Below are 18,630 nucleotides of genomic sequence, written 5' to 3' on the forward strand. Positions count from 1 at the left end.
CATCACGCACACAAGCTCACATCAACATGAGGAATCAGTGAAGACCGAAAGATTATGATGGCAGCTACAGCTGCACATTTGGATATCAGCTATGGATCTGAACATGCCATAGTGTGTGAGGAGTACCCAAACAGCTGAACTGCACAAGCCAACATCCTTCAGTGAATTTAAGCAGGTTTCACTCTCTCTGCCCAAAGAAGTCTCACTACAAGGCATTTTTCAACATCAGTGCAATCCTGCAGCAGTGCATCCATGTTTGACTAGTCTTCAACTAGACTAACAGCAAATGTTCAAACTACCCATAAGCCGTTGCAAAAGTGTTGTATTGATGTGTGGTGACTGTACCATTTTCAAATTGCCTTTACTTTTAGATTTACCCTCATAGTTGCATATAGCATTGTTTTTTGCTTATTTATAGTCATCAGGAAAGGCCAAGTTGTCTGTGAAGTCCTTTAACAATATTTGTTACAAATAACTTCCATTCCTTTATGCACTTGGTTTTCAAGGAATGGGCCCAGCACATTGGCCCCTACAGTGTTTGAAAGCAAACTAACTTTTTAAACATTAAATGTTTTACAAACTATTTTCTATTTTTAATATCTCACTAGTGAAAAATGAACAACATGGACAGTTAAGAATAATAGAGGATGAATGCAATTAAATAAAGATGCGCAACTGAATCTAATGCTACATGGAAAGAATTCTCATAACATACTAAAAATGGCAAAGCGCTTTATACCTTTTTTTTTTTGGTGTTTGATATTTGGTACATTTTATTACTCCATGAGGGGAAATTGTCTTTTTGTGTGACGTTAACAGTTCAGAGCACAGTTTCAGCCATTGTACAGTACCCCTGGAGCAATTTTAAGATGAAGTGTCTTGCTCAAGTGTCCACCCACCCTAGTTGGATCCCTTTGGCAATAATGGGATTTGAACCGGCAACCTTCCAGATACCAGCGCAGATCCTTCACCTCAAAGCCACCACCTTGCTAAAGCCATTGTTAATTATTTTTGCTGGTGGTGTCAAGGCTCTACATCGTATGCTAGCACACACTTCAATGAGATGTTAAGGAACGGAACATGCTGTGATTGATCCTAAAATAATTGGAATTGGAGTGTGGAATTTTATACATTGTACATAACTATGAACATATGAATTCTTTTTGGTAGTTTTAGAGGTTTTGAGGTTTTATGATGATCAGGATTCAAAAGTTTGCCTGCAGGGAGAGCTACTGAAAAAGTGGACAAATCTAAATATGTAGGATCAGTGGTAGTTCAAGATGGAAAACTAAATGCACAGAAAACCCATAGCATGCAGTATGGTTGGAAAAACTGTAAGAAGATATCAGAGGAGTACTGAGTGATTGAAGAATTAAGGTGAAGGTTAAAGGTAAGGTTTTAAAGACAGTGGTAAGATCAGCAATGATGTATAGAGCTGACACATGGGAATTAATGGAAGTGCAGGAGAATAAGTTAGATATTATAAACAAGAATGTTGAGATGGAAGCGGTATTGACATGTGATGAGGAGAAACAATGACTATGTGGGCAAAAGAGTGGTAGGAATGGAAGAATAGGGTAAGAGAAAGGGATGGAGGCCAAAGTGAAGGGGGGGGGGGGGGGGGGGGGGAGGTGGATAAAGTAAAAAGATGTGAAGGAAAAGGGTCTGACTGGGGAGGAGGTGCAGGACCAAGCTGTTTGAAAAGAGTTGATCAAGCATATAAACTGCACATAGCAGTGGAAAAGGGTGAAGAAGAGGTTTACGGACTTTGCATCAGTACTTTCTATAATTAATGACTAACTTTATAGCCTATTTTTATGCTACATCTTTTCCTTTTGCCTTGTGGACAGATACACCACCACATTTACATTATTAATTCTTGTTTTAAATGAATGATATAGCTTTTAATGTTTAATCATTTTACCATTTTATAATTGAACATATATATGTAGTACTAGGGTGTTGTACCTTGTTAGCCATTATGAATGTAGTGAGAAGTCAAGCAAAATGACACCTTTCATTGGATAACTAAAAAGATTACAATATGCAAACTTTCGAGGCAACTCTGGCAACTTCTTCAGGCAAGATGTAATCAATCAAATATTACATCTTGCCTGAAGAAGGGGTCCGAGTTGCCTCAAAAGCGTGCATATTGTAATCTCTTTAGTTGGCCAATAAAAGGTGTCATTTTGCTTGACTTCTCACTATTATGAACATATCAAAGCTAAACACTAACTAGAAATGCAGCACCATTAGATTTGCTAAAAAAAAAAAAAAAATGTCAAAAAAGATGGTAACCCTTGACATAACTTATGTCATATTATTAACCTTTGCTCTTGTTGTCAAAGGATAGTTTAGGTTGTAATGCTTTACCATGTTATATTGAACATAATTTATTTAACTGAGAATGCAGCAACATTAGATATGCAAAAAAAAAAAAAAAAGACCCTTTCTCCAAGATTTTGTTTCTCAGCACAGAGCTTCATGAAATCTCTCAACTCATAACACCACACTAAGCTTGTTCATTAGCCCAGAATGGAGGTGGTGTATAGGGTCATTGTAGACTTCATAAACAGCACATCACAAATTCTAAATTTACAGCAACATGCATTGCTTGTGTAAGTTTTGCATTGTGTTTAATTTTCTGGAGCCACAAACATTCTCCTGCATGATGGTTGTGTCCTGGAAGTGGCTCAAGTTGAGTGCTGGTTCAACTGTATAAAAACTAAGGGGCCCAATATGAGGATTTTGAAGACTAAGGTAAGAGTGAGAGGTAGTGAATTACCTATCTTGCATGGTTTCCATATACAGGTCTTCTTACTGTTTACACCTCTCAAGACACACTAGAGAGCAAATATGGATACAATGAGGCAGCAATTTTGAGATTTCAAAGAACTTCAGTCTTAAAGTGATGTATAGAGCTCTTTGTTAAGAGCATTTATTACCCATTCACTTTCCGCATTTCCACATTCCTACACATTGCCATTAGGGATGGCCATGACGTTCACACACACCCACGTCTACGTCAGTTTTCAATCAACCTAAACACATTTCTTTAGAGCATGGGCAGAAGCCAGAGCCTGGCACCCCAAGGCAGGATGCTTGAACACAGCAATGGCACCCCAGGCAGGAATTCACAGAGGTGTGCAAGTCAAACTCTGTGTTACGCTAAACTGTTATTTACTTCTTTTTTTCTCCATAATTAGTTACTGGTCAGCAAATAACACCTCAAGTCTGACCAGAAAAAAAAAAGCTGCAGATGGGGAAAAATACTTGAATCATCATTCATTTTTATACATTTATTTAATAACTGCATGAAATGCTTCACACAAAAATAAAGGAAAGTATTCCCAAAGTGCTAAAAAAATGTTCATTTTTAAGAATTAAATCCAGGCTGACAAACAGAAGGAATCATCATATAGAAAACAAGCTGAAAGTCATTTGGCTTTAAAAGTTTAGATCCTTACACAAAACTGGAATAGAGAATATTAACTGAATTTATCAGTTCACCACTTCACACAGTGCTTCAGAAAAGCATTGGAATATTTGGTTATGGTGATGGCTTGCATTTATACAAATAACTTCACATGTGGAAAAATCTGTGCAAGATTTCAAATCTATCCTATTAAAAAAAAAGGAAAACACAATCACATTTAATTCATTCAAGTACAAATTTCTTTTTTTTTTCTTTTTGCAAAACAAATTTATTCTTCAACTAAAGTGTAGTACACGACACGTAGTGCTCCAAGTGTGACAAAGCAGACCCAGAATTTAGACTGATGCTACATACAATGAGTTGTGTCATTTTAATATGCTTACAAGACGTAAAACACAATTGTTGCCATCACCTCTGCAAAATCAAACAGGGTATATGCAAGGAGACTGACCCAAGGTAACAGACTGTCAGAAACTGCATACAGTCTGATAAGCTTTAAAGGCAATAATCCAATTTGTCTAAAGTCGTAAATTCGTGCCATGGCTCTGTCATTTACATAAGTTACACACATTTGAATATTCTATGCAATAAGATTGACTGTGCTTATATCCCAGACAATTTTTTCAAAATGGTGTTTTTTTTGTGATGGGTGAAGTAAATCTGGTGTTTTTGCAGCAGTGAATGTCCTTCAATACCTTGTCCCTCTTCTCTTACCTAAAAAAAAAAACAAAAAAAACATACTGCTGTAATATTTTAATGTAAATGACCAAACACATACTGTATCATCAAACACAGTTTATAAAGAAACTTAACACTCTTCTTTACAGGGTATCAACTGGCAAAATATTTTAATATAAAAAGAAGTGTTTTATTGTCAGTATTTCTGTACATCAGAAAAGTCGCGCACTGGCATTTTGTTGTTTTATATACATACATACATACACACACTAGGGGGCTTCGCTCCCTGCTCACTTTGCTCGCCAACCCCTGTGTTTGGTTTTCGGGATACACACTTAAGATTTTTTTTTTCTTTGAATTGTTGCTATTTCATTAGTTTCATTTTTATTTCAGAACTTTGATAAAAACAATATTTGGAATCTTTCAAGTCTCAATGTGCTGAATCTTTTAAATGAGGTCCATGAAACATGTATTTAATGACTTTGTACCATAATTCAGGATAGGTTTCTCTGTTTGGAATTTCAGCACAGAGAAAACAATCTACATCATCAGCAGTTAATTTTTTTTTTGCAAAGTAACCAATAAATGCACGCGAGGTAAACCCCGTTTTTAAAATACTCTGACTTAAACTTCAAAGCCTTACAATATTTACATACTTTTGACATATCACCTATGTCCATATATTCAATCTCCATTTCTCGCTTTGTCCTGCTTTTTTTCCCCCCCAATGACACCTGGGGCCTCATGTATAAACGGTGCGTACGCACAGAAATGTTGTGTACGAACGTTTCCACGCTCAAATTTCGATGTATAAAACCTAAACGCGGCTTTATAAATACACTGAAACTAACTGCATATTGTTTATTAGTGTAATGCATCTGATTGTAATTAACCTGCAGCAATATAATGGTTCAGGGAATAGCCATAGTATTCCAAATTCCATAACTGCTTTAGCGTTGTTACTCTCAATGCATCATGTTCTTCTTTCAGCTGCTCCCGTTAAGGGTTGCCACAGAAGATCATCTTTTTCCATATTACTCTCACTGCACCACTTGGAGTATTTATATCACTGTATCTGAGTGGGGATTCACAGCAGCAGCTAATTGGAAAGAGAATTATCAGTATACAGCATGAAGCAGACGCTGCCTGAGCCACGGCAAAACATTTCAGAGACTTTCCTGTATGGACTTCGCGGTTTAGAAAAAGTTTCATCCCAAGAACTATAAACGCACTCAATCAGTCCATCAAGTGCTCCTTTTAGAACTGTTTGTACTTTTAACAGTGGCGGACCGTCAGGGCCTGCAAGGCCTTCTCTGCTGGCCTAAAAAAATATCTGAATCACAAACTGATGTTAATTATATTTTGTCCATGAATACTTATTAAATAATTCCAAATAGTCTGTCCGCTTCCTTTCATAGCTTTTCCAATGGTTGTGCTGCTTCCAGACATGTATTTTCGTATTAAAGCATTTAACCAATCACATTTCAGCCATCATTTGTTGCCAGGCAAGGTCAAAGTCAATGAAGTCTGCCTGGAGGCCTTCACAATTCGTTCTGCAGGCCCTCTAACACAAAATAAATGACGATTAAACTGTTGCTTCAACCAATCAGATTTTGAGTTGGTGTTACTAGGGCCCTCTAGCAGGCGTACGGCAACATCACCGTATTCAGACCCGTTGATTGGATAGGATGGTGTAAGTATGCCATGGATGATTTTGCGGGAAAATCTCCCACTGATCTCCTTGACTTCCTTCATCAGAAAAATCTGAATGAGAGCATGGGGCAGCTGTACACATTGGTATGTTTGGCGGTGACCATTCCCGTGTCCACTGCTTCTGTTGAGCGGACATTTTCAGCCCTAAAGCGAATTAAAACTTATGCCAGAAATACGACAGGGCAGGCTCAACTTTCAGCATTAGCTTCGATGGCGATAGAAAGGGACTTCGTGATGGAACTTAAGCGCACGGATAATCTGCTAGTAATTGAACTGTTTTTGAGGAAAGAGAGGAGGATGGATTTTGTTTACAAATAATCCGAATTTTTGGTGAGTAAAATGTTGCGATTTTCCTAAATAATATTGCAAGTTTATGAGTTATTATTGATGTTTCTTGTGTGTGTCGCAGCTGTAGCTGCAGTAGAAAGGAATTTGTTCACCCCTGGTTTGTCTATTCAATAAAGGCATTTATTGTGGCTACAGGAGTTATCTGCGATGCAACGGCTCTTTATACTGTATTTCTGCATATTAAGATGGTTTTTATAACCATAAATTAGTTTTTGAGGGGCGGGTTGATTCAGACGGAGCACTACTGAAGGCCTAGGTGTGAAATGTACTTATAAGTCAGTGGCGGACCGTGCAATTACCTCACTGTGAACTTGCACTACAGTTATAATATTCCACAACCTGCGCCACTTTATAAAGCGCGTATTTACATATGATGACGGTATCATTTTTAAGATGAAATGCAGCAAAATATGTTGATTATATTACACAGATAAAACTTTAACTTCATTTAAATAATCTGTATTGTTAATAATTAAACATGTGAGGACACGGTGCCACAGCGCTAGCTAGTTCAGGGATTGTTCCTGCATTGCGTTGTATTCTTGCTGGTGCCTACGCAAGACTGGAAGGATAGATGGATAGAATAAACATGGATATTTCAATGTTCCTTAAAAGTTTTGAAGAATCGGTGTTCTAAGCTTACAAATGGCTTCACGTCTATTACAGAGCTGATTGTGTGGCGATTGGGTATTTGGAGAAAGAAAAGTAAGGACAGGAATTGGAGGTTAGTACGTTTGAAAGAGACAGTACTTCTGTAATTATTTCATTGAAGGTCGTGCATGGCGCAGCAAGCCTCTTGCGTGAGACATGAGCAAGCACTGCGCCACCGTGTTCCCATGCTTAATAACATGCTTTAACTCCTATCATCATGAAAACATATACATCTCACATATACATCTCAGTATTTTAATTATTCAGAGAGCTGTAATATCACTAATGTAATCGATTCTGTGTCCTGTCGGAGAAAAAGAAAGCCCGTTTAAGAAGCAGGTAGTGATTCACACACACAGCGCATAGAAGATCAAATACAGAACAAAGCATTTAATGTGCTACTTTAGTTACAATGGGATTTGAGAAACTAGTAAATTAAACAATTTTAAGATGAAGTTTATGATGTTCTACTTTAACGGCAAAATTAACGTGATTAAAGTGGAAATTTCAAGATTTAGTTGACATTTCATGCTTTTTTCCCCACTGTGTGCCTATTTTTTTCGTCTGTACCCTAATAAGCTTTCATATGACACTCAGACGGTCCGCTACGAGTCACCTTTTCACGGAGACTTTGATATGTGACTTCTTTTTTATTTCGGGCACTGTACGACTTTGTGAACTTGAGCTTTCGAGTTTCTCCGACACTGTCACTCAATCAACTTCCTTTTGTTGATTATACCACTGTTTAAACCAACAAATAGTATGTTTTTCCTTTGCCTCCACTTGGTATTCGCTGAAATTCTTATATTTTCCCCTGTGCTTTTCCCATTGTCTTTTCACAGAAGGCTATTTATATTGATTTGCATATTCAAAGAGGCGTAATTCTGGGAGGAGTTGGGGCGGGACAGAAGGCGTGTGCGTTACTTTTCACGCTGATCGGGATTTATGTAGCGGAAGAACGCGGAAGTTTGTGTACGTACAGATTCCTGCATCTGGATTTTTTTGTGCGTACGCACATTCCCGCTTTTGTGCTTACGCCATGTTATAGTGTGAGTTCTACGCACGCCGTTATACATGAGGCCCCTGGTCCGTGATTATTTTTTTGAGTAAAATTTCCGTTTGTTTGAGCTACTGCGATCTTTACTTTTTTTTGATACTTTCTAATTTTACTGCTTTCATATTCTAACTTTCTCTGCATTTGTATTGCAGTGTTTTTTTGAGCTTTTTGAATTCCACTGCTTTCATAATCTCTAACCTGCTCTGGATGTGTATAGCACTAATGTTTTTGAACGTCTTTATGAAGTTCTACTTTGTCTTTTACTCTGTCTTTTATTTCTGAGCCCGATTGGACATGCTTTTTTCAATTCCACTTGTTCCGGGCCAATTATTTCTTTCCTTATTTTCTGAATTTGCACCTAGATTATTCTTTATCTTTTTTGCATTTTTTTCTCTCCAACGCTTTTCAGTCTCTTTTCTCCACGCTGCTCTAACATGTTGTCCTTATACGCTTTATATGTGCTGAGAGCCCTGGATCTGTGTGTGCTCAAATCCTTGACATGACTGTTTTGCTGCCCATGGTCTTATTTGATATTGGTTGTAAGTAGGGTGTGTCTTGCAAGAATCTCATATTCTACGACCCCGCGAGACGGTCCTGAGTCAATCACTTGGCACAAAGTCTCATGTTTAAGGTTCTCGCAAGATGCTCCGTGGCCAATCTCTTTCGACTCATGAGTCTTAAGTGTCTTCCGTGATCTTCACGTGAAGATCACGTCTCATCTCCCTAGTCTCTCTCCCCCAGGATTTTTTTTTATAATAGAGAGATACACACATGCATATATTTACGGAAACATATTAGGGCCACGGAGAAGAAAAAAATAGGGACACACTTCTGCATGCATATATGTATCTCTTTCTTTTAAACTTGGCTTCATTCATTTAATAATAATAATAATAATAATAATACATTTTATTTATATAGCGCCTTTCCCATGCTCAAGGCACTTGATTTAGAAAGAAACTGTGCATGTATAACAGTTTGGGTAACTGTACAGTGGAGAAACAGGAAACCAGGACCTTCTGAAAAGTAAATATATCACAAAGAGATGAGAGTCACTGCTATAGCACTGAATATATTCTCTTTATATTGCTTAGTAAGAAGTTATTTTTCCCCCTCTAAATCGATAGCAAGCAGTGTGTGCATTTACAAAAAATTTCCAGGATAACTCAGGACCTCACGGTTCAACAGCGACAGTCCTAGAATTGTTATGTTCAGTTTCCTCCCACCCCATAAGGAGGAGATGGGGACTTCAATCCAAATAGTTTGGTAAAACATGTTGAGGAATGCAACCAGGGTGCTGTAATGTCACCCTTGAAGAACAAGTCATTCTCAAAAAATCGGCATAATGGGGGACAGGAACAGATCCAACCATTGCTTGAGTGGTTTCTATTGTCATTGCTAACACTGAAATAAAAGAGCGAGTAGATTGTTCTATAAACAACATTTAAACATCAACTTAGAACAAACAAGGTGATTTTGTCACAGGTAATGCTTGTGTAATAAACCAAACAAAAATTAGAAGTTTAAAAATATGACGTAACTAATGTTCTTCACAATTTTACAGGAGGTGGCTTGTAGGCACCATCTAGAACTAATGAGACGGGAGCATTTTGTTGTACAGGACGGTGTGCAAAAAACGCAGCCACTCCTCTCAATGACCCAACTCTGAGACAGAGCTGTTTTCTCATGCAATACCCTATGTTAGAATTGGAAGAGCAGTGATAAACTGGGACGGCACATGTACATGGTTAGTTTAGGGTGTTTAAATTTGACAACTCAGCAGGTTGCAAGGTGTCTGAGGGAGGAAAAAAAGGGGAAAAAATAAAGCTAAAGGGCTATTTTGAGAAATTAAAAGAAAAAATGCTGGCATTGTACAAATGAACACAGAAGTAGGATATTCTTTTTAAAGAAACTTAATAATAACATAATACAAACATATGCTATTAAGACAAAAAACAGCTAAAACAAAATGACAGATATATAGTCAAACACATATGTGAGAATTTAAATGTTTCTGCATGAGACACGGTTGGTGCTAAAATACTAATCAGGGATTATAGAAGCAAGTCATTGAAGTTGTGTTACAGACCTCCTAGCGTGTCTATCAGTAAAAATACATTTCTGTATGATATTAAATGGGCTAGTTTAAAGGGAATGAGATACAGCCAATTTCAGTTATTAAAATGTAAAACGAGGAGAACAACACACAAGGGAAAAATGACTTACAGATCTGATTAATATTATACTAAGGAAGAACAAAGTGGCAAAAGGTTGGGGGAAACCAGTCAGGATTTTATATGAGTTAATACGTTTATTAAACCTTTTTAACGAGTGCAAATCGTTTAAATCATCATCATGGTCTTTTTAAATGCAAGAGCATGAACTTTAATGAAAGGCACACTTTCAGAAGATGCGGAACAGTAGATTGGGATAACAAACATATGGAGCCGTTAAGGAATATTGCTAAAACTTTATAAAACTAATTAAAAGCTACAGATATTTATACAATAAATAAGCAGTATCACAAAAAATCTAAATAGATGAATAGTGTCACATCTTACTGTGAATGGAATGCTGATACTTCATTAGGAGGCAAACTTGTTTCTGGGGGTGATCCATTTTGAGGTCAAACAGAAGCAGAAAGCACATGAAGCATCATTTAGCTAAGACTACAGTAATGTTCATTTTAATTGATAATTTTACTGATGGTTAACTGGTTAGATTTGTGGAAAAAATTGTCATTAAGTGCTTCAGAGCCCATCTGCAATACTACATTTTTGTTTAAAAATGCAGTCTGTTTTCTGCTTTCATCCACACTACCCCAGCGCTTTCAACTCAGAAATAAACTGGTTTCTGAAAGTGTTCTCCAGAGCCATATATTTATTATTCAGCCTTAGCATTGTGGCGTGGATGGGTGAAAAATGCAGTTTTTCAAAAACGCACACTCTACTCACGCTCTGATTTGTTTGTGCTTATTAGGCAACATTTGCTTGATTGGATTCTGCTCATTACAATGTCTCACTCCCTGATTGGTCACTCTTCACAATAAAAAAACATATTGCAACATAGTGGGCATAAAAGTTTTTTTTTCCATGGCATTTGTTGTATTGCTTATTTGTATGGATCTAAAGTGTGTTTTGTTCTGTGTGAATGCTGCATAACTATATTTATAAAAACTTTTATAAATATATAAAATAAAAGGCAAATAATTTTACTGATTGCTAGAGTTTTGTGATGAATCCCATGGTCAGCAGCATTACAATCCCTTTAAGGATGTCTATGCTGTGTGCATTTCCAGACAACTATGTTATATGTATTTTGGTCGTTTTAGTGTGCATGGGAGTACTTTAATAAATGATGAAAATATTAATGTGGCTAGAAATTGTTTATATTTAAAAATGCCACTTTTAAAACAAAAATTTAGTGTGGGCATAGCTTTAGTCTTCACTGAACATCAAATCTTCATTTGTCTGCTGTTTATGTAGCTCATCATACAACCAAAATGATGAAGTACGTTCAGATTCAAGTCTAATTTTTCATTTGCCTTTTTATTTAATTAAAATTCGGAAGCACAGAGTTAAATATTTCATCAGAGAAAAAAGAAACCAGTTGCACTCCTGTACCAGGATAACACACCTCTGGAAATTACTCCAAAATATTCGGGACCAGGTTAATAAAACTTGCACATGCACAAAAAAGTGCCCGAGTTCTGCATATGCAACTGTTAACGCAAAAGTCAGGATTTATTAAAGAAAACTTAACAGGAGAACTTATATTTCAAGCAAATCTGACTGAACCATACACAACTTGTCAGGGAAAGTAGGATATGATGAATGTGTGTTGATGAGAAAAAATGTTAACCCTGAAAAGCAATGAATATGACACAGAGTATTGCAGTTGCCTTTAAAGGGGGTTAATTATGTGCAATTTTTTATTAGGTTATATTCGCTATCTGTTGTCACTTGTCAGGATTTCATACCATTGCAGTCACTTGTTTTCGATAATTGCATTAAGTAAAAATACAGGTACGAGTCACTCCCTGCATATAGAAAGCTGCATCTCTCCTAACCTACAGCCTCTTCATGGCCTAATGATTTGACATAACATGGTCTAGCGCTGCTTGGAGGTAACCGTGTCTAGATGTATCCGTTGGGTTTCTATCAGCCAATGAAGGTCTGCAGCAACATGCTTGTATGTGCTATGGAGCCAAATTATTGTTGCACAACATAATACTCTTCCAAACCCTGACCTCATTGATATGTAGTGAGATAACAAAACTCCCTTCCCACTTAATAATAACCACAATTTACATTTATTTGGTGTTTTTTGTTCACTACTTAAAGCATTTTACATCAAAAGTGAGGAGCCACTTCAATCACCACCAATGTACAGCAACCACCTGGATGATGCACCAGCAGCTACAGTATTTTGTGCCAGTATACTCACTGCACATTAGCGATTAGGTGGTGACAGGCTGAGAGACTAACCAGTTATAGACAGGGAATGATTTAGGGACCAGAATGGGTGAGGCTGCCATGGACAATTTAGACAGGACATCGGGATACACCCTACTCTTTTTGAAAGATGCCTAGGCATCGTTTATGACTACAGAGAGTTGGGACCTCTATTTTACATCTCATCCAAGGTACTGCATCCTTTTTACAGCACATTGACCCATTCACTGAACTGGGACATTGGGATCTCCCTGATGGCCTCAACACGAGTGTTCAGAATTTACATTATTTGTATCAACAGAGGCATCGGAGGTGGGATTTAATAATATATAATGGTAAAATATACAGTAGTACCAATTGAAGTGGCTGTCCTTCCTGCTGTGACACAGTGATAGGTTGTGATGAGTCATTTGTGAATTGAACAAACAGGTACCCGGGTATATTTTCTAACAAGATCTTTTAGTGACTCAGATACTTCTCTTAGAAAAGTAACATTGACTGGGCGCCCACAACCTGTGTGCCCACAGGAGGAACAGAAAAGAAGCATCTGAACGGAAACCTGTCAGAGGCAGCACAGAATGAACGGCATAGCAGAGGGGGAAGAAAAAGAACAAGTACCTGAGGAGTGCAGGGATGCAGGGAATTCAGGAAGATAGCGGAGACAGAATAGTGAGAGATGGAAAGGAAAACAGTGCTCCTTAGAAGAGTGATCAAGGCTGTAGGTGCTTTTGATTTTCTCGTTTGGATGCTGTGCATGGGACCTTATCATTGGGTTGATGAGTGGGAAACCACAGGAGGGACTACGTTATGTTAATAAAGTAAGGTGCTCTGGCATCCAAAAAAAGTTTACCTGGTGTTCCACGTGGTTCCAAAGGTCGCTACAATACTCTAATACCTTAAACCACCAAATTTCCTGAGATCCCAGCTTGAATGACAGAGATCATGGTTCTTTGTGTTTGAACTACTACATCTGCGAGAATATGGCCAATGCTGGATGCACCAACATCATGTGAAGAAGCCATTGGTGTGGCACTCGAGACTTTGCTACGAGTGGCTTCTTCACCAGCAGCTGTAACCACCTTTGAATGTGAAGGCATTTATGATAAAGACTCATTAAAAGGCTGACAAATATATACAATGCATTAGAGCATGTTTATTTCACTCAGAAGAATAAATTAAGCTTTTTACTGGATTCATCTACAGCAGCCACATTTGGCATCTCAAATAACAGGCCATTCAGTGGTACTGCTGGAAGAGTTCTTCGCAATCAGGGCAGCAGTGACACATTACCATTCAATATACTTGCGCTTAGCCCATCAAATAAAGGTGCTTCTAATTTTAGAGGCAAGAAGTTTTATTTCAGTCTTCATGGTTTTGCTTTTTGACAGTTTTCTCTTGATGCCATTGTCTCTCCTATCAAGTAAATATGTTCATTATACAAGGGGTTGATTAGCATAGCCCATATATGGTTGTTTCAGGGTCACAAGCAGGTAGAGTCTGAGGAACATTTATGTACATGCACTTACAAGACGACTGATCTATAAAGGGTGAATTGCGTAGAAATTTGCATATGGTGAGTTTTATAAATCTTTTTTTTTTGCCAAACACATTTTCCTGTTTTTTTTTTTTTTTTTTATGTACTCATATTTTCCTGTGGAAATCCACAGCAGAGGCATGCATTACTCCCACTCAGATCCAAAAATCACATATTATGAAAGACAGCATATTCATATAAGAAAACCCAAAGCTGGTCATGTCCAAACAACAAAATCTTTAAACTTCATCAGGTCTTCAGAACACTAACAAAGCATCAGTAAAGTGCTTATTCATCTCTACAATGAGACCTACTAACAAACTTTGGACTTGTCTGAGGCAGCTTAACTGAGACACATTTCTGTAGATATTACATGTTTAGTATAAGACCTGTGACAAGTCATTTTACCATCATATCAATATGCTACGCTGCACAGAGATGAATAACCTGTCAACTGATATAAGTTGTAAGATTGGCGCTATATAGGCGCCCGACCCAACACAGACTGGACACGGAGGCACTCTTAAAATAAATAAACTATTTTCTTCCCCTGTGGGCGCAAGTCTTCCCCGTGTCCCACAGGCAACACAGTCCCAAGCACAGCACATAAAGTAACACAAAGCAAAACACTCTCTCTTCCTCCACCACTCCTCCCTAGCAACCTCGTCTTCCTCCTCCTCCCTATTCTGGCCACTGGCTCCTTTTATAGCCCACCTGGAAGTGCTCCAAGTGCTTGATCGCCGAGTTCCAGCTGCGATGAATACACTGCCTGTACGGGCTCAGGAGACCCAGCTACAGCACCCCCTGTGGGAGCCAACGGGGCTGCACCCAACTCTAATTCCCCTGGAACCCTGCAGGAAACCGAGGCACTGCTCCACCCCAGAGGGGAGGCCATCTAGCATCCAGGGGGAGGTATTGCAGCCTCCAGAGCTGCTCCCCCTGAATATACAGTGAAGGGGGCGTCCCAGCCGGGCATGGACCCCTGCCGTCCACCACAAAGTATTATGGAGACCAGAAGAAGCCTTTGTTAAGGTCTTGTCACAAAGGCGTAAATGAGTAATAGATGCATTTTTGCAGTACACAAACTGAAGTGTACCATTAGATAAATTATAACTTAAGTTAAAAAAAATAAAATGCCTTGGCTGCGTGGCTGTTCTTGACTTAAACAATTACCATTTCAAACGAAATACAAAAATTGAGCTATTTTGATGAGTGCTAAAAAAAAGTTGTGTTTTTTTTTTTTCCTTGAAGTCTTGCTTTCATGGTGCAGTAAAACTATGGCTATCGAATGAAACTACCGTATTCAATGTATAATTTGTATAGTTAACTCAAAAAAAACTTCAAAGGCGCATGCATAGATGATAGATAGATAGATAGATAGATAGATAGATAGACAGACAGACAGACAGACAGACAGACAGACAGACAGACAGACAGACAGACAGACAGACAGACAGACATACATGTGTGAGTCCCCACCTTGCACCCTAAAACATGAGGCCGAGTCTTAGTACTTTATTCAGCTTCAAAACAGGAACAGCACGGTTATTTATTGTAGCAAGATCTACTACCCTCCTATACACAGACACAGCAATCAGGTAGGGTCATGGCCAAGTAAAACTGTTCCCTGCATTTATAATGTTCCTTGCATCACCCATCGACGGCAAGTACTTACAGCGCGACCATGATCAATTCGTATCTGCTTTCGCTGCAAGCCGATTCCATGTTGGGAGGCTGCAGTTGCCTCCCACTGGAGGAGTCCCAAACGACTTTAGAAACTTTACTATTTAGATATAGATTTTTATATATTATATATATATATATATATATATATATATATATATAAATAAATAATGGGACACTGAAATGACCATCATCAAGTGAAAGAAATTGTTCATCAGTAGGAGAATGAAAATGACAGGGAATCAAAATTGATGACTGGACAAAGACAGCTCATCAGGGGAGCTGCCCTGAGACCAATGAAAACCTTAAAGGAATTTATGAAGTAACCATCCACAACCATTCTTCATACTTTCCAGATGGCCAAATTGAAGCAGAGTGGCAACACAAAAGAACTTTAGAGATAGTGTGAATTGTGCAAGACGATGCCTTCAGCTTCTCATAGCTATGAGGGCAATGTGTTATGGTCTGAAGAGACCAGGGCAGAAATGTTTGGCTTAAAGGCAGCACCTGCTTGTCAAGGATACAGTGCATTTAGCCACAGAATTGTGATATGAAGCTACTTCTCTTCAGCAGTTAATAGGGTTATAGTAAGGATAGACAGAAAAAGTAACAGTCTCAAATATCAAGGTAGTTTAGTACAACACCTAGAAATCTAGGGGACACAGCCATTTCAAGCAAGGGACCGCTTTACAAAAATGGAGTAGCCCAGTCACAGAATGGACCTCAGTCCTAAATCTGTACACTCATCATTGCCTCATCATTTTTGATTGAGCTTGAATTCTTCGGCAACTAACGGGATTAAAACTGATGAGGTGGTTGTGGGTCTCTAAGACTTCTGTTATTTTCAAAGCAAGAGAGGATTCCACAAAATATTAAAAGTGGTGTGCACTTTCTCAACCAAGATATTTTCTAAAAATAATCCATTTGGTTTCATTTACAGTAAATATAGCTGGTTACGTCATCTTAGAAATGGCAATGCATGTTGATTTCAGGCTTCACAAAATGGACACTTTCAATAAGTGTTGTATGGACATTTGATATCCACTTTTTATATGTATATCACACACAAACCCATATTTAATCTAACCAGTATTTTCCACTAATAATGTTTACTGAAAGAATTTTAAAATAATGCATGCAAACGCTGACTCCCCTCTGCTACCAAACATACATGATACTGATTCCAGACTAATTTCAAATCACTTTTACAATAAACAAAAACAAAGACGACGACTTAAGTAATCCAACTTAGAATTCACTGCTTTTAGTCATTTAGAGAGATTTTTTATAAATAAATGAAAAAAAATTCTATGGCAACATTAAAAAACATTTTGCAATAATGTACTATACAAGCTATAACAGTAATAATTTATTAAAAAAATAGAAAATGAAATCATAAAGATTTTCAGTATTACATACCTCTGCCCCTTGATGGTCTGTGAAAACTCTCATCCATTCCATCATAATAATTTCTTCCAGGTCTTTGATTCATTGGCCAATACTGGCCTCGTCTTCTAGGAGGTCTAGCTAAAAATTTGGAGCGTAATTAGGGAAAGAAAAAAAACACATAAATCCAACTGTTGCTTTGCCAGCTTATGTAGCTAACAATAATGCTCAATAAAGCCTATTTTTTATGATATGGTACACAAAGCAGTCACTAAGTTCTAAGACTGACAGCTATGTAATGTGGCAGTGCTGAGGTTGTAAGTCATTAGCAAATGCTTGTTACATTTAAATTGTATAAAAGGCATATCTGTAATGTGTTTGTTCACTCACTAATGCTGGAAAGTTGTTTATGGATGTTGAAAGATTGGGGTATGTCTAATGCAATGAGTGAGGCAACAATGTCAACTTTTGAGCTTCAAGCCAACATTAAGCACTTAGCAGTACTGCTTGCCACACTTTGTTATTGTGTAAGAAAGGCATGTCAGGTTTCATCTAGAAAGTTGAGATGGGCATCAACGCAATCTGTCAGTGAATGGTTTTCATACACAATTTCTTATGCCACTAGTGTGTATCATTATAGGATGACCACCACTGTGATATTCATCTTAGAAATTTTCCACCTTCTTAGAACTGCCAGTGTCTGAGCAGCGTCACGCTGTTTATATTATAACATGTAACTGTGGAGTGTCTGTCCTACCATTGAAATCAGTCAGTAGGCCATGAAACTGAATTGTAGGTTTTCTGAAATCGCATAGCTGAAAGTAATATCTAATAATTTCAAACTGATTGTATTTTGAAATGCTGTATTGTGTGAGTGATTTGTCACTGCTTTCAAAAATTTTGCTCTCTTGTTAAAACACTTTTTTTGTCCAACATTCTCTATCAAGGGCACCGACTTGTCTCAGACATTGGGGAACAAAAAAGATTTGCTAAAACAAACAAAAAAAATAATGATCCTTATACTGGAGTAGCATATGAGGTATGAGGTATTAAATGCATTGCTAAAGGCTGATTTAAATCAAAGTATAAGCAGCTCTGTATTATTGTGATATTCCCTTTACTTACCCTTTACCTATTTTCTTCAGAAATAAGTCTACTCATTGGGTTCGTGACCAGGTTGGTCTATTGTCGCACCTTAAGATTAACACACATACATAGATATACGCATACACATAGACCCTAACCACAAAAGTATCATATGAAAGACGTATATACACATGCACATTACTCCCTAGCACTTTAACCCACACGTGCCGTATGAATATTACATGCAGTCTGCTTTCCCTAGTACTCCAAGAGACTTAATCATAGGCATGGACAACGTATGATGTGTTAGATATATTTCAGACCTAAATATTATTTTTGGTCTCCAAGAATATATTTGAACATACAAAGGCCCAATATCCTTGGCTAAATGCCATTTAACAACCAATTAATGTCTTACTTTAACACACTGTTCATTATTGAACAGAACTCTTCGTCCTCAGCCCGATAAACCTTGCAGCTTGAATCATATGGCACTTCCCTACTGCTCCAAGTGCTCTAAAAGTTACCTTATTACTTCAATCAATCTATTTATGAAGAAAAAGTATAGTTTAAAGCTGTGGTATTTATTAAAGAACAATAATAC

At 37.7% G+C, this 18,630-nt stretch overlaps 1 protein-coding gene across 1 annotated transcript in view; it reads right to left on the bottom strand.

Annotated features, from left to right (window-relative positions):
• Positions 1–3,368: 3,368 nt before the first annotated feature.
• Positions 3,369–18,630, bottom strand: part of LOC114653481 (bucky ball-like) — a 43,278-nt gene continuing 28,016 nt past the window's right edge. The window contains exons 4-5 of the mRNA XM_028803830.2: positions 16,974–17,081; positions 3,369–4,150 (exon numbers count right to left, since the gene is read on the bottom strand). Of these exons, the coding sequence (XP_028659663.1) occupies positions 4,125–4,150; positions 16,974–17,081 (134 nt within the window). The 3' untranslated portion in view covers positions 3,369–4,124. The remainder of the gene's footprint in view (positions 4,151–16,973; positions 17,082–18,630) is intronic.

Source organism: Erpetoichthys calabaricus, chromosome 6, assembly GCF_900747795.2.
Source record: "Erpetoichthys calabaricus chromosome 6, fErpCal1.3, whole genome shotgun sequence".
In the NCBI taxonomy this organism is placed as follows: domain Eukaryota; kingdom Metazoa; phylum Chordata; class Cladistia; order Polypteriformes; family Polypteridae; genus Erpetoichthys; species Erpetoichthys calabaricus.